The sequence below is a fragment of the Cherax quadricarinatus genome, chromosome 4, assembly GCF_038502225.1.
Source record: "Cherax quadricarinatus isolate ZL_2023a chromosome 4, ASM3850222v1, whole genome shotgun sequence".
Taxonomy (NCBI): domain Eukaryota; kingdom Metazoa; phylum Arthropoda; class Malacostraca; order Decapoda; family Parastacidae; genus Cherax; species Cherax quadricarinatus.
Window position 1 is genome coordinate 13,963,249 of NC_091295.1, and position 15,373 is coordinate 13,978,621.

The following is a 15,373-nucleotide window of genomic DNA, read 5'->3' on the forward strand; positions in this document are numbered from 1 at the left end:
CCTAACTGTTGCATATGTGTCTTACCTAACAACATATCAAGAAAGCCACTAGACTCAAGATTTCTTGTCATATTGTTCCAATCAATTTGTCTAAAGTTAAAATCTCCCATTAACACAACATTTTCGTATCTAGATGCCTTATGAATTTCGTCCCATAGTAGGTTACTGCATTCCCTATCAAGGTTTGGGGGCCTATAAATCACACCCAAAATTAACTTTTCACGACCCTCGAGAAACTGTAGCCAAACAGATTCTGTGTCCCATGTTCCTCGTCTTATATCTTGTCTAACACAACAATTTAAATTATATCTGACATACATCGCCACTCCAGCACCTTCCTATTGACCCTATCAGAATGGAATAGTTTATAACCCTGCATGCTGCATTCGGAGGTATTTCTCTATCTTTCAAGTTGAACCAGGTCTCTGTTATAGAAATAATATCTATATTACCTACATTTGCAAGTAATTGTAGCTCACCTATCTTATTTCTTAGACTCCTGCTATTTGTATAGTAAACCTTAAGGGAGCTAGTCACTCGTTGCCCTCTACTATCTCTCTTTGTTTGTTGATCAGTTAATTTGCCTTTACTAGCAACTTTATTTTGAATATTGTTTTTTAAACATATCCTTGAGGTATCCCGGTAATATCTGTTATTTTCAACCCTAATACTGCAGGCTGATTGTTTCCCACAAACACCCATACCTCTATAATCTATCAGTTTAAAGTCCTAGACAAGTCACCAATAACCCCCTCAATCGAACTGGCTAATGCAACCACTCCATCCCCAGAAAGATGAACCCCATCCCTTGCAAACATATAACGTTTACCATAGAATATGTCCCAGTTATCAATGAATGGGATTGCAAGTTCCTTGCAGTACCTGTCTAGCCAGCAATTTATACCAATTGCCCTAGACATCCATTCATTGCCCACTCCCTTTCTAGGCAAGATGCTACATATGATTGGGATTCCTCCCTTAGACCTGACTACGTCTATGGCTGACTTATACTTATCCAGTAGCTCCTGTCTCTTGCCCTTCCCAGTGTCATTACCAACAGCACTAAGACAGATAATGGGCTTGTTCCCATTACCTGACATAATATTATCCAACCTGCTGATTATGTCACCAACACCAGCTTCTGGGAGGCACACCCTCTGTCTGACCTTTCTGTCTCTGTTACAAAATGCATGGTCCATATATCTTACCTGAGAATCGCCTACTATTAAAATATTCTTACCATGATAGGCAGGGGAGTCAGTGGTACCTTCAACCTCACTAACCACTGAGGTACACTCGTCCTGGAGAACAGAGAATCGATTTCCTACCTTCACATCTTCTCTGTTAACTCTCCTTATCTTCCTTCTTCCTGAACTGTGAACCACTTGCCACTTAAAGTGGCTGCCACTATCACTGCTGGTGACCATTTCCTCCTCACCAGCTAAATCCATCTCACACTCACTCCCAAACCCATGTAGGCAAAGCTTCAGCCTCCTATTTTCCTCCTGAAGTAGAACCCCCTTCTTCAACACTTGAACCTGAGATTCTAAAACACTACAGCAGGCCATGGTGCTAGGTAACACCCCACGCTAATCCCAGAGAGCTTAGGACAGGTATGACCACACGTGATCACTGACCTCAGGTTCAGTTCCTCAGATCAACAACTTCTCACAAATAAAGAAACCTGACACAAAAATTCGACGTTTTATAACATGCCCAAGTAACTTCTCAGAGGACGCGGGGGGCTACCCACAAAATATGCTGTAAGTTAGTATTGAATTACTTTAGTAGTATTTCCTAAATAGTGTTTTCAAATACAGTATTAGGCTTTATTTTTCAAAACTATGATGTTTTAATAAGGCGAGGTTGCAACCCAGCCTGCCTCTCATTTCAAGGTATACTGTTATATTTGGTAATGTTCTCACTAATAACAGTTGTAATTCTGGTTCTCTTAGTAGCTCTATGGTAATTTTCAACGTAGATAATTAGTTAGGCTTATTAATGAAGACGCAATGCATATTTAGGGCAATAAATGGAGGATCTGTGATATGCAACCTTGATTAATAATCTTTTTTTTTTTTTTACACAGGGTTTGACAAGGTTAAGGATCCCTAGCTTTATTGACAAGCTATTTACAGGTTAAGGATTCCTAACTTTATTGGCAAGCTAAGAGCTGTTACCTACATCAGCTCATTTGAAAGCATTTTTATTGTTATGAGACATACAAGTAGGGAACAGGATGAAGTTGTAGTGGTTAGGGCTTAAACCACATTAATAATAACAACAACAACAACAACAACAATAATAATAATAATAATAATAATAATAATAATAATAATAATAATAATAATAATATCTTATTAGCTACAAGTACATGTACAAGGTATACAGTCCTAGCTGACATGAATGACATACTATTATTATATATAAAGCTCCTTATGCTGAGCATTTCGGGCAAATTAGGTCAGTGTCCCGGGATGCGACCCACACCAGTCCACTAACACCCAGGTACTCATTTTACTGATGGGTGAACATAGACAAGTGTAAATAAACACGCCCAATATTTCTAGCCAACCACAGGCCAGGTCTGGGACGAGGATGGTCAGAGATTGTCGACGGTAGGCAAAGAAACAGGGATAATAATGATAATTTGTTTCCACAGACAGGGATGCCAAGCTGGTGTACCTCTATGTGCCAATGTTGCTGAGCCTGAGTGCCAACGTTGTGTTGCTGGCTGCTGCAAGATACGTCAGGTCAGCCAAGCTAAGAAGACTTGAGCATGGAGGACCCAAGTCCAGGACAACAGGTAATAGTCACTACAATACACAGGTCATAAGAGACATGTCAACAGCACAAGTCACAGCACAAGTCAACAAGTGTAATACGGGGTACTAATGATGACGGGATGGGGAGAGGGTTACGGTAAGATGTGATAAATAATTTTTTTTTTTTGGGGGGGGGGGGACTGGCAAGAATAAGAAAGGGTAGAAAAGCACTGCGAAATAATTGTGGGTATATGGGAAGAGATAAGTTAAAAAGCAGAAAGAGGTCTGATTACTTGGGTATTTGTTTCAATAGTATGTTTGTCACAATGACGCACGCTTGCTACGTTTTTAAATGATTGGTTGGATAATTGGGCAAAAAGTTATCGCCTACTCTAGGGTCATTAAGGCTGCACGTAACCTCACTAGACAAGAATACTTTAATCCCTAAAATACTGATTAAAGTGAACTCTCAGGTTATACAGAATACGCTGAGAAAAATACACCTTCTGGTGTACATGTCCTGTGCTTACTGCAGTTTTAAAATGTTAAAAGTTAAGTTAGATAAGGTTTGTTATTAAACAGAACAAGTGTTTTCTGGTGCGGGTCTTAGTTATATGATGACCCGCAGCTGAGATTTTGGTCATCTGAAGGAGGCCTTCCGCTGGCTTACCGGTTCACCCCTTTAAAAATTGTCGTTATAGTTATATACTATTTAAATGTTGTTCTGTTGTAGATTCGCCGGTATATTCGCCTGGCCCGGGCCTTTTCCAAGTGGTGGCCCGGCCTTGGCTCCCTTTCTCGGGAGTGTCTCAGACCAATGTCTGCCATGGGAGGCTCAAGTACCTCCTCGTCTTCTGGGATCAGCTGTCCCCAGGCCTAGCCCCACTCCCCGCCCCCCACAGGGTTCGAAGAGAGAAGCTAGGCACCTTGTACTACCACAAACCCTGTCCACACTGGGCTCGAAATGTGTGGCAGCTGCATAGCAGCAGATGATGTCAGAAGGTGCAAAGGCAGCAAGCACTACAGGATCCTTCTGTAGTCACCCCCAGCTTTAGACATAACGTCTGAGCGCTGGGGAAGCTCAAGAATGCCTGTTCTGTGAGTGTTGTTGCTGCTAGTTCACTTGTCCATTGCACTCTGTACTGTTTAAAATTTTGCTTTACTGTGTATTACAGGTACTGAGGACCCCAAAAGTAACACCAGCTTGAGTAAGGACGACAATGCTAATACCACTACCAGCGCCAGCCACCCGCCTGTCAACCTTCAGCACTCTGGCCTCCGCACTCACCAGACCCGCAACCTGTGAGTACTTCCATTCACCTGATAAACAACCTGTGAGTGTATATACTCACCAGACTCACAACTTATGGATACATGCACTCACCTGGCCCACAAACTGTGAGTACTTCCATTCACCTGATCAACAACCTGTGAGTGCATATACTCACCAGACTCACAACTTATGGATACATACACTCACCTGACCCACAAACTGAGTACACACATACACTCACCAATAGAAATAAGTCACTGACTTTTTTGGGTTATCCTAGGTTCTCTACACATATGTTGTTATGTATGATAATCTATGTAACTGTATTTGTGTATACCTGAATAAACTTACCTACACCTGGTCCATAACCTATGAGTATATACACTCGGTACACCCACATATGTGATCATTAGCAAGGTCGCTCGTCCACGTTAAGGCCCAACTTGCTGTTTTCAATCAAACTACAGATAAGACATGTTGACCATACATGCCTCTCACATAGATACCTCATGTACACACTTCCAACCTACCGCCTTATGTGATTATGAAGCCTAACATTCCACAGCGCTGTGGAATGTTAGGTTATTGGGGTCGATCCACAGAAGGAAAGATTAGGTCCAGTTTGTGAGACTTCTTTGACATTCTTTCTTCTAACTTCCACTTATCAAAAGGTCTCGTTTTTCGACACGCAGACGCCCTTAATATGACTGTTGATCAAATCAGATCAGATCGGACTCACAGGTAAGGACCCACGAGGGGCGAGGGGCAAGTGGGGACAGTGCGAAGAATAGACGGTGAGAGGAATGTCTTGAGTCGAAGAGAGAAGAGTCAGGACTAGACCCAACTGCTAAGCCTGAATAACAATGACGAAAGACGATGTAGACAACAGGAACTCTGCGGTGCTGACTGCAACTTGTTGGATGGAAGATTGCTGCTTCTTGATGGTGATTGGTGGCTGCATGCGACAAGGGAGGAGCTCAACGTTGATTGGTCATTTCATAATGGCTTGGTGGTTATTTGGAATTGTGGCGTTTTTTTACCAAGTAATTGTCCGTGGTGAGTGCTGTTCCATTTTCAAGACGTTTAAATCGTTGGAGAGGAATTATCATGAGACGAGTTAACAAGTGTCGATATCGAGGGTCTTTGATGCATTGTTCAGCATGCTTTATAAGTTGTGAAAGTTCAGTTTTACAAGCACGGTCGGAATGTTCAACAAACTTGACTGTTTTTTGGATGAGGTGAGATTTGAGTTCAGCTGGCTCCATGTCTTGAGGATGATTTGCTATGGTACAGAAAGATATTCCACCCCAATCAATATACTTGTCGGTATCTTCATCTGGTACAGTATCGAATCTTGGTCTTGGGATGGTATTGTTGGTGCTGGTGAATGTACATTTTCTACTTCATCTTCAATGGACGAATGAGAGGATGTTTCTGGTGGAAAGGCTTCTGATTGGTCGGTTTCTTTGAGGAGTGGAGGCGATGGAGACTTCTCATTGGACGTTGTTGGAGTGACGTCACTAGTTGATGGTGTTGGAGCTGCTGGCGTAGAGGTGTTGATTAGGTCCTTGGTGAATTTTAGTATTTCTTCCGAAGGTGGAGATGCTGGGAATATGAATGATGGCATATTATTTAGTGCAAATAACTCGTTGATGGTAGAGTTAAAAGATCCAGGTACAGCCATGTTCTGCATGTGAGCGTATAGTAGACAGTAGTGGATCTTGGTTACGTCACATGCTGGAGGAGTGATGATGGTGGAGGCTGGCTGAGTAGTGGCTTGAAGTAATTTTGTAGTGTTAGCTTGTATCTTTGCAATTGCTGCATACGTTGGTGTGTTGCTAGTAGGTTTTTTCTTTGCTGCATCTTGTGTTTTCTTCACAATATCCTTTCTTGTAGGACATTTTGCTGCCAGTGTATGGTGGTCGTTGCTCTTCCAGTTTAAGCACGATGGTTGTGTTGGAGCAGCAGCGGTGCAGGAACTGAAGGTGTGTCCCTCACTACCACATGTAGTGCAGAATTTCTTGTCTTTCACTGGACATGCTTTGATGGTGTGATGGTATGAATAACAGTTCCAGCAATGTTGGATATACTGATATCTCTCTGCTTCAATATAGGTAGGACTGATGTAGTAGTAGTAGTAGACAGCAAGACCTTCGTTCAGAGCAGTGGCAGCCATGTTGACGTCGGTGAAGGTGACCTTGAGCATGGACGATGCATTCGGGATTTTTGTAATGCTGTCAACAGTAGCCCAAGTATTTTGCGTCTCGATGGATGTCTTGAGTTCTGCAGGTGTTTGAGACGTCAGAATCTTGTCAAGTTTTTTAAGGAATACTGATTTCCTGGGATACAGAGTTGCAGCCCAGCCACCGTGGAGAGAAGACGTCGTCGTTCCTGCTCTTCAGCTGAGCAACTCTGAACACTGTTGCTCGAGAATTTACTTGGGTTATCCTGAGTAGGTCTTCACCAGAGCTGAGAGGAGACTTGCTTGCAGTCACTTCGAGCCCCATCCCATCAAGAGGGTAAGGCGGTGACTTGCTTGCTTGTTCACCCCTCTCATCCCCATCCCCCCATCCTTCCCCATCCTCCCCTCACCCATACAACAACACTGGCCCACACACTACATACATTGCTATCCTTCTGACTGTCCTATCTTCTTTTTCGGCAACTTCGCTTTGGCGAGTTAACACAAGGCATTTTGACCATCTGGTAGCCCGTGTGGTTTTTTAAAATCCAGCCGATCTTTGCCTTGGGCCCTTTCCCCTCACTACTCGAGGGTAGGCTATCTTAGGAGCTGACCTTCATAAGTCAGCTGAAATAGGATGTTAGGCTAACATTAAGGAAAGATACCTTTTTGTTAAGCAACTCCTCTGCCAGATGCACCTTCCCAGGCATCATGGCGAGGATTCGTGTAAGATTACGTATTGATGGAAATCAAATGTCCATGAAAGACATTCTCAAATGTATTTGCTCGAACTCAACTGTTGCTCCAGTGGATGTTTTTCAAACCCACGCTGGAGCAGTACTTCTCTCTTCAGAAGAAGAGTTACTTCAACTACTAAAGCATGATGTCTTGGATAAACTGAAGACTTTTGGTGTTACCCCAGTTGCACCTGACAGCTATCAAGCTCAGAGGACTGTGTTTGTGGCCAGAATCAACAGTTTTATGAAACACAGCACTGTTAATTAAATTGTTGATAACATTAATACCGAGAATTCTGACCTTAGGGCTGTAGAAGCACATAAATTCTCGAATACCAACAACAATAAGGTAACTTTAAAATTAATACTCGAGACACCTGAGGAGGCCAAACTTGTGTGTCAAAATGGCTTCAAATGTTTCAGTACCAGATGTACATCTGACCAAATTTCTATGGAACGCTTTGTCAGTGTGACACAATGTTTCAAGTGTTATGCCTTTTGTCATAACAACAACAAATGCAGTACACAAGGGCAAATTTGTAGCATTTGCTCTGGCCAACATTCGTATCGTGATTGTACCAATAAAAATACACCTAAATGTGTCCTCTGTAATGGAAAACATCATGCTGTTTCTGCTATTTGTCCTGAAAGAAAAAAGGAAATGCAGAAAATTCTTGACGCCAAGAAACTATCCACTTCTAAGAAGACCACTCCCCAGGCACCGCCAACCATGTCCCAAGCTTCCTTCCCAGCTCTGCCTGGATCAAATGGGACTCCTCAGGTCTCTACCAATGGTTCCAATGTTTGGAATTCTGCCCCTCTTGGAGCGCCCCAATCTAACCCTCACTTACAACAGACACAACAACAAGGTTCAGTCGCATCTCATATGTCTCGGGTATCCACAGACGGGGATATAACGAGAGCACAACTAATGTACTTGTTGGCCAAAGACATAGCAGGTGGTGACATGCAACTCTGCTCTCAGGTTTTAAATGATCTGTTAATGGATAATGGGATCACTCCCATCACTATCCCTGAAAATGTGAAGGCTATTATGACCCAGCCTTCTCATAACAAGAAGTATGTACCATACTCTACATCTAAAAATAAGCCTAAGTCATCCCTGGCCCAGGGATCGCCCTCCCTGCAAACCCAGGCTGTCAACTCCTCTCAACCCGATAAGTCAACACCTGAACATAACAATGCCCCAGAAAGTGGTGCCTACTCTCCCGCTATTGTAGCTGATCCTGTTGAACAGGAACTTTCCCAAGGTAACTCACCTTGCCTATCTAATATTCCCTTGGAGCCTACACAGTCTCCCATTAACTCTCACGAGCCTCTGCTTCCTGAAACTGAGAATAGCATACCTCAGTTTTATGATGATGACTCTAACGACTCTAACGATTCTAATGAATCTGTTAATATTACTGCCTCTAGTGAAGATGATGGCATGTTTAATACACAAGCATCCACGCAAAAGTTCCCTCCTCCCCTTGACGAGTCCAGCAGGGATAGTATAGATACAAAACATGACATTAGTTGCAGGCGTTCAGAACGCAGTGTACGAGCGAAGATAAAGAAATAATGGGGATTACAATCTTCCAACTTAATGTTCAACATTTCTTTAATAACCGTTACCTTCTTGAGGTTGAACTACATAACTATAATCCCGATGTTATACTTTTGAACGAGAGAGCTGCAAGAGTTGATCAACATATTAAATTACGTGGATACTGTACTGTTGAGAAATCGAGAGGACCCTTTAGTGGTGTAGCCATCTTGGTTAAATTAGGATATACATTTAAAAATATTCATGTTGATGAAGATAACATTCTTGCAATAGAACTAACAACGTCTCATGGACAACTAGTGATAGGAACTGGATATTTTCCCCCGAGACAGCCATATATAGAGTCAATTCCTCTACATAGGATATTAAGCAGAAATATTCCAACAATTCTAGCTGGAGATTTTAATGCTCATCACCCTGCCCTCTTCAACTGTGGAGCTAGTATTCCACTGGGTGACTTAAAAGGAAAGCAACTCTTTAATATCATGACAGCTAGAAACTTGTCATTTCAAGGCCCATTCTTTAAATCGTACATTGGACCTCATCCAGGGACACCAGATATAGTACTGACAAACAGAGACTGTGACATCTTTCACTGTCGTATATCTCCTGGTGGAAATGTAGGATCTGACCATATCCCTGTTATAATACAACTACAAACTTCTCCATTTAGAATACCTGTAACTCCTAAACCCAATCTTAACACCCTAGGATTTGACCCCTTCAGGGCATATCTGGGTGATGATGAAATTGTGTCTTTGGAAAATCTGCCTTCCAGTGCAATTGATGATGCAATCAGGTCCCTGCACAATCGAATAATTGAAGCTACCAATGCAACTTGCCAATTAGCTTCCACAAAGATATACCAACAATATAAACCTACTAGAGAAATTAGAGACACTTTAAGAAATTATCAAGCAGAATGTCGAAGGCATCTTCAAACGCGACAACCACCAGCAGCTACACTGCACCGATTAAGGCACGAATTAATTAACATGATTAGTCAACACAAACGAGACATATGGAAATTTCTAGTTCTTCAAGCTAATCAATATAAACGTGAACCAGCAAAATTTTGGAGTAAGATCCGACAACTTTTAGGGGCAAAGCACAAGGCTCCTAACTACCTAGTTCATACCTTCACTGATGAGGATGATGAAGATGTTGAAATTAAACTTGACGACCCACAGGACCAGGCTAATTTGATGGGTGATGTATGGGAGAAAATTCTCTCTCACAATAACAGTCGTCAATTTAATAATAATCATTATCAGTTAGTAAATGAATGGAGAGATGATAACTTGGATGATCTACAACCACTACCTACCATCGATACTTCAACTCTTGAAGATACCCACCCGCTTACTAGACCTATTACATTACTAGAGATAAGTCAGGTTATTGGAAGAATGAGAAATAGAGCCCCTGGCCTCTCTGGAATAACAATGAAACAAATAAAGTACCTACCTAGAAATTGCAAACAGTCCTTGGTAAATATCTTTAATGCCATCTTGGCCTCAGGACATTTTCCAGTTGTTTTTAAGACTGCTAGGATGATCTTTCTTGCTAAGCCCAATAAAGACATCCACCAACCTGGGAACTATAGACCTATATCTTTACTTGAAGTCACTGGAAAAGTTCTTGAGAAAGTCATTTCCAACAGATTGAATTACTATATGGAGTTTAATCACTTGTTTACTGAAAAACAATTTGGCTTTAGAACACATAGAGGTACCAATCATGCAATAAATGTGATTTTTGACACTGTAGCAAGTCTAAAACAGCAGGGCAATCTTGCCTTAATTGCCACCAGAGATGTTCATAAAGCTTTTGATAGCTTATGGCATGATGGCCTTATATATAAACTCATTGACCTACCAGACCATAACTGGACTTTTCTCAGAGTAATTTATAATTTCTTAACTCAAAGAAAAATCATTCCCACCTTTCATGGCAAGTCGACAGAACATTTTATACCGACCGCTGGTGTCCCACAAGGTTCTTGTCTTAGTCCACTTCTGTTTAACATTTATGTGAATGACCTTCCTCAACCAGAGTTTAATGACACAATTGTGACACAGTTTGCAGATGATGTTATTCATGTCGTCTCATCAACTCCAGTAACAGGAAAATACAAGTATGAAAGAGTCATAGAAAAAATGAATATTGAACTTCGTCGAACATCTAATTGGGAGAAGAAATGGAGAATTACGACTAATCCTGACAAGGCCCTTGTTAGCACGATAGGATGTTTTGCATCAACCATCGAAGATAAAGGGGGTATCTCCATCAGAGGTACACCTGTAGCCATTAGAAACCCTAACAAGATCTTGGGATATGAAATAGACAGGTTGCTCCATTCAACATCTCATGTAACTAAAAAGATCAACATAGCCAAAGCCGGTCTTAGCAGACTCTTTCGATTCAATCAAGCCCCTCAACATGTCAAAAAACATCTGTATAAAATGATAATAAGACCTATACTCGAATACCCTTGTGTCCCAATGTCATTAACAACAAAGACCAACATGCTCCGGTTACAAAGGGTCCAGAATAGAGCTCTTCGCTTCATCACCGATACCAGGAGGAGAGACAGAGTTAAAATGGCAGATTTACACATACAACAAGATATTACTGCCATAAATGTACGCCTTGACACCCTAAAAAAGAAACAACTTTATACAATGCAAGAACTATACATGCCAGATAGAGAACATCCTATACAAGTGGTTAATACCACAGATTATACCATCACTACTCCTCCTCACAGGACTCAAAGAATGACTCCCACAGAGGGTTCGTCGTTTTATTCATAAAGACGATTACCCTCGACCCATGATTTTGAGCAACCTCCCTGATGAAGAAGATTGGGTACCACCAGAACCCTTCTATGTATACTGAGAAAATCATCGCCCCCAATTAGGGAGACATCTTAAATAACTTTCTAATGTAAAATTATGCTATTGACTATTGTTGGACACCACCATTAAGAAGCTATTGTCACGAACTTATAAACTGGCCAGAAAATTATCGCCTTTCTTGTCGTATAAATATCCGTTGTGCAATCGCGAAAAAAAAAAAAAAAAAAAAAAAAAAAAAAAAAAAAAAAAAAAAAAAAAAAAAAAAAAAAAAAAGCAATTGCAACTTGTATAACTACTACCAATTCAGAGTCATGTACTTATATACCTATTATATCTATGTGACTCTGATGGGTTAGTGTTATACCTCTTAAAGAATATCTTATCAATTCACATACACTTTTTAAATTGCACCAAAGTGGTTGGGCCACTTACCTTTTATATCCTACCTCTCCCCCCCCTCCAACCCTTTTCCAATATTTCCATCCTTACCCATCCTTCTTCCTTACCCATCTTACCAAAGCTCTGGTCATCATCAGAAGAAGAAGAAGCAGATTTCCTGGCCCTGAGGGCAGGAGATGACGTAACAGTAAACCCTTGAGCAGTAAGTGTAGTGGTGGCTTCTGTAGCGAGTAGCTTCTCTGCTTCAGCATCATCGTGACACACAACAATGAATGCTTCTTTCAGGGACAAAATGGTGTTGAATTTAACTTGCAGTGCTCCCTGAACAGCAGTTGCAAGAGCAATCTTCGTTGAATCATCAACGGTACCACTTTTTGGCTTGATCTTTACACGATTTGCATAGCTCATCGTGTAAGTCACGGTGAAGACGACGCTGGTAAAGGTTCCCCTCCCCAACGGGGATCGTAGGGAGACAGAGTAAGTAAGGAGAGCTGCTATGACCTGCCAGGGCAAGAGTCAAGAGCAGAATCCTCCCTATGACTGTTGTTACCAATAGTCCCGCTTTTAATACTGATTCCTCGTGTGATTTCTTAGATGATAATGGCTTATTGCATCATTTCTGCCTCCTTGCGTTCTCCATCTGCACAAACCTTTTTCTTTATCGCTTAGCAGTGTATGACTGGCGGGTTTAAAGCTTAATAATAATAATAATAATAATAATAATAATAATAATAATAATAATAATAATAAAACTTTTATCTCACTTCAGTTGGCGTAATTGAAATTTCTTTCGGATAGCTTAGTGGGAATTATTATTATAATCATAACTAAGCGCTAAATCCGTAAGGGTCATACAGCGCTGCAGCTTAACTAGAAAATTTGTTTGGGCATTGTTTTATATTTATTGGTCATCGACGATACTAATATTAACTCTCCTGTTTTATATCTCACATGTAGAACCAGGTGGTGCCTATATATGGCAGTGTAGTGTAATATTATATAATATAGTAGTAATATTTCGCGAATGTACAATGGCTGACAAAATGTGTTTCTCACAGGTGGACAGAATCGGTGAAGCTGGTGGTATGGTCTGGAGCCACATGGCTGATGGAGGTGATAGCCTTCGTTGTGGCCCAGTATATCGCTGAGCCCACAGGGTCGTGGTACGACTATCTCTGGTACCTACCTTCCAGCGTCAATGCCCTGCGAGGGGTAGGTATCTTCTATATCCTCGTGCTGACTCCAGAGAACCGTGTCAAGCTGGCTCGCGTCTTCAGCAACTTGGGAGGCTCCTTGGCGGGGGTCAACTTTCCAGGCAAGAGCACCCGTGCCAGGGATGGCACTGTGTCATCTGGTAACCACCAGTCGTCTATTGGCGGTGGGAGCGGATCTGAGGTACGGGGCCCCGGACGTCGCAATATGTCTATTGCCACCACCATAACGCAGTTTTCCTCTATTAGCAGCTCACATTCTCATGATTCTCGAGCAGATACTGCGACTGGTCGGACTCGAGTACACCCCCGTGTGGCACACTCCATCAGCCAGATTGACACAAGACGAAGTTCCGCGTCTTCAGCGTCGTCAGATTGCGAGGGATTCGAATTGGATAATGAAATCAGTGGTGGAGGGAGACGGAAATCGTCTCTAGCAACCTTCGGAGGAGTGTCGTTACCAAGTGTGGACGAAGAAGACGTGTTCGAGGAGGCTCCTACTAGCCACACTTCACTAAATATTACTAAGTCTACTAGTGACGCATAAATTCTCATCACTTTCCTCATAAAACTTCACATTCAGTCTCATGCGTTGTGAGTATGTATTATATTGGACGAAGTGTAAAATTTAATAGAAGTGCTAGAAAGGTAAATATTTTTATATTAGCTCATATTATTTACAAACGCCATCTTGTATTTCTATTATGTACAAGATAGTGTTTATTATTTTTGTTTGTCAGCAGACATAATTTACACCTCAGTATCACTGCTACATCACACAATATTGTCAAAGACTTTCCTTTCCTCGACCTCTCTAGTACTTTTTTATTTTTGTGAATTTGAAATATAGCATTTCAGAATGAAAGTCATTCAGGTCATTAAGTATACTAAGTTAACGGAAATTAAAGCCTAATGACTATAATAAAGTCTTAAATAAAGCTGCATATAACATTATCGTCACCAGGTAAGACTACTTCAACCCTAAAATATGGAAGTAAAAAAACTCTAATATATAATTATACACAGAAAGAAATACATATCTTAGTGTATACATCCTGTGCATATATAATAATAATAATAATAATAATAATAATAATAATAATAATCATATCTTTATTTACTACAAGTACATGTACAAGGTATACAGGTCTAGTTGACAACAATGACATACCACTATTTAGAAAGCCGCTTGTTATGCAGAGCATTTCGGGGAAATTAGGTCAGTTTTGTCCCAGGATGCGACCCACACCAGTACACTAACACCCAGGTACCCATTTCACTGATGAGTGAACATAGACAACCGGTGTAAAGAAACACGCCCAATGTTTCTTTCTACCCTGGCTGGAAATCGAACCCAAACCCTCGCCGTATGAAGCGAGAGCTTGAGCACCAGGGACTAAGTCAGTATTGAGTTTATGGTTATATTTTTAAGCTTATTAATAGGTTACTATATAGACTTTTGGATACTAAGTGAGATGTGCAATTAACACGGTTATATTTTGGTCCTATGTAAGAATTTTTTTTTTCTTTTGGGTATCCAACATTAATAGAAAACAACCTAAGCTAACCAAACCTAAATTAGCAGTTAGAATTTAGTTTGGGTTAGGTTAGGTAACATTTTCTGGGTTACTAAAAAGTTACGTTGTTCCCATACGCCAAAAGTATAACAATTTCCATTAAATAACTCTCGCAATATTATTGAATTTACATAATTAAAAAAAAAGGCCATTAGCTCAATACTTTACCAGGATGAAATTGGTAGTAGCAGTTAAGAAAGAAATCAATTACATGTATATTAATAGTACGTAAATAACTCTCGCAATATTATTGAATTTACATAATTAAAAAAAAGGCCATTAGCTCAATACTTTACCAGGATGAAATTGGTAGTAGCAGTTAAGAAAGAAATCAATTACATGTATATTAATAGTACGTATATCATATACTGTGTCATCTGTATATATACCTGGCAGGCTTGGCAGTGAGGTGGACCGTCATACATATATACCTGGCAGGCTTGGCAGTGAGGTGGACCGTCATACATATATACCTGGCAGGCTTGGCAGTGAGGTGGACCGTCATACACATATACCTGGCAGGCTTGGCAGTGAGGTGGACCGTCATACACATATACCTGGCAGGCTTGGCAGTGAGGTGGACCATCATACACATATACCTGGCAGGCTTGGTAGTGTGGTGGACCATCATACACATATACCTGGCAGGCTTGGCAGTGAGGTGGACCGTCATACACATATACCTGGCAGGCTTGGCAGTGAGGTGGACCATCATACACATATACCTGGCAGGCTTGGTAGTGTGGTGGACCATCATACACATATACCTGGCAGGCTTGGTAGTGTGGTGGACCATCA

The 15,373-nt window shown here is 41.1% G+C and overlaps 1 protein-coding gene across 1 annotated transcript in view; it reads left to right on the forward strand.

Annotated features, from left to right (window-relative positions):
• Positions 1 to 15,120, forward strand: part of LOC128684198 (uncharacterized) — a 114,920-nt gene extending 99,800 nt beyond the window's left edge. Inside the window, exons 6-9 of the mRNA XM_070094568.1 lie at positions 2,663 to 2,806; positions 3,941 to 4,067; positions 12,846 to 13,592; positions 14,972 to 15,120. Of these exons, the coding sequence (XP_069950669.1) occupies positions 2,663 to 2,806; positions 3,941 to 4,067; positions 12,846 to 13,545 (971 nt within the window). The 3' untranslated portion in view covers positions 13,546 to 13,592; positions 14,972 to 15,120. The remainder of the gene's footprint in view (positions 1 to 2,662; positions 2,807 to 3,940; positions 4,068 to 12,845; positions 13,593 to 14,971) is intronic.
• Positions 15,121 to 15,373: the final 253 nt, after the last annotated feature.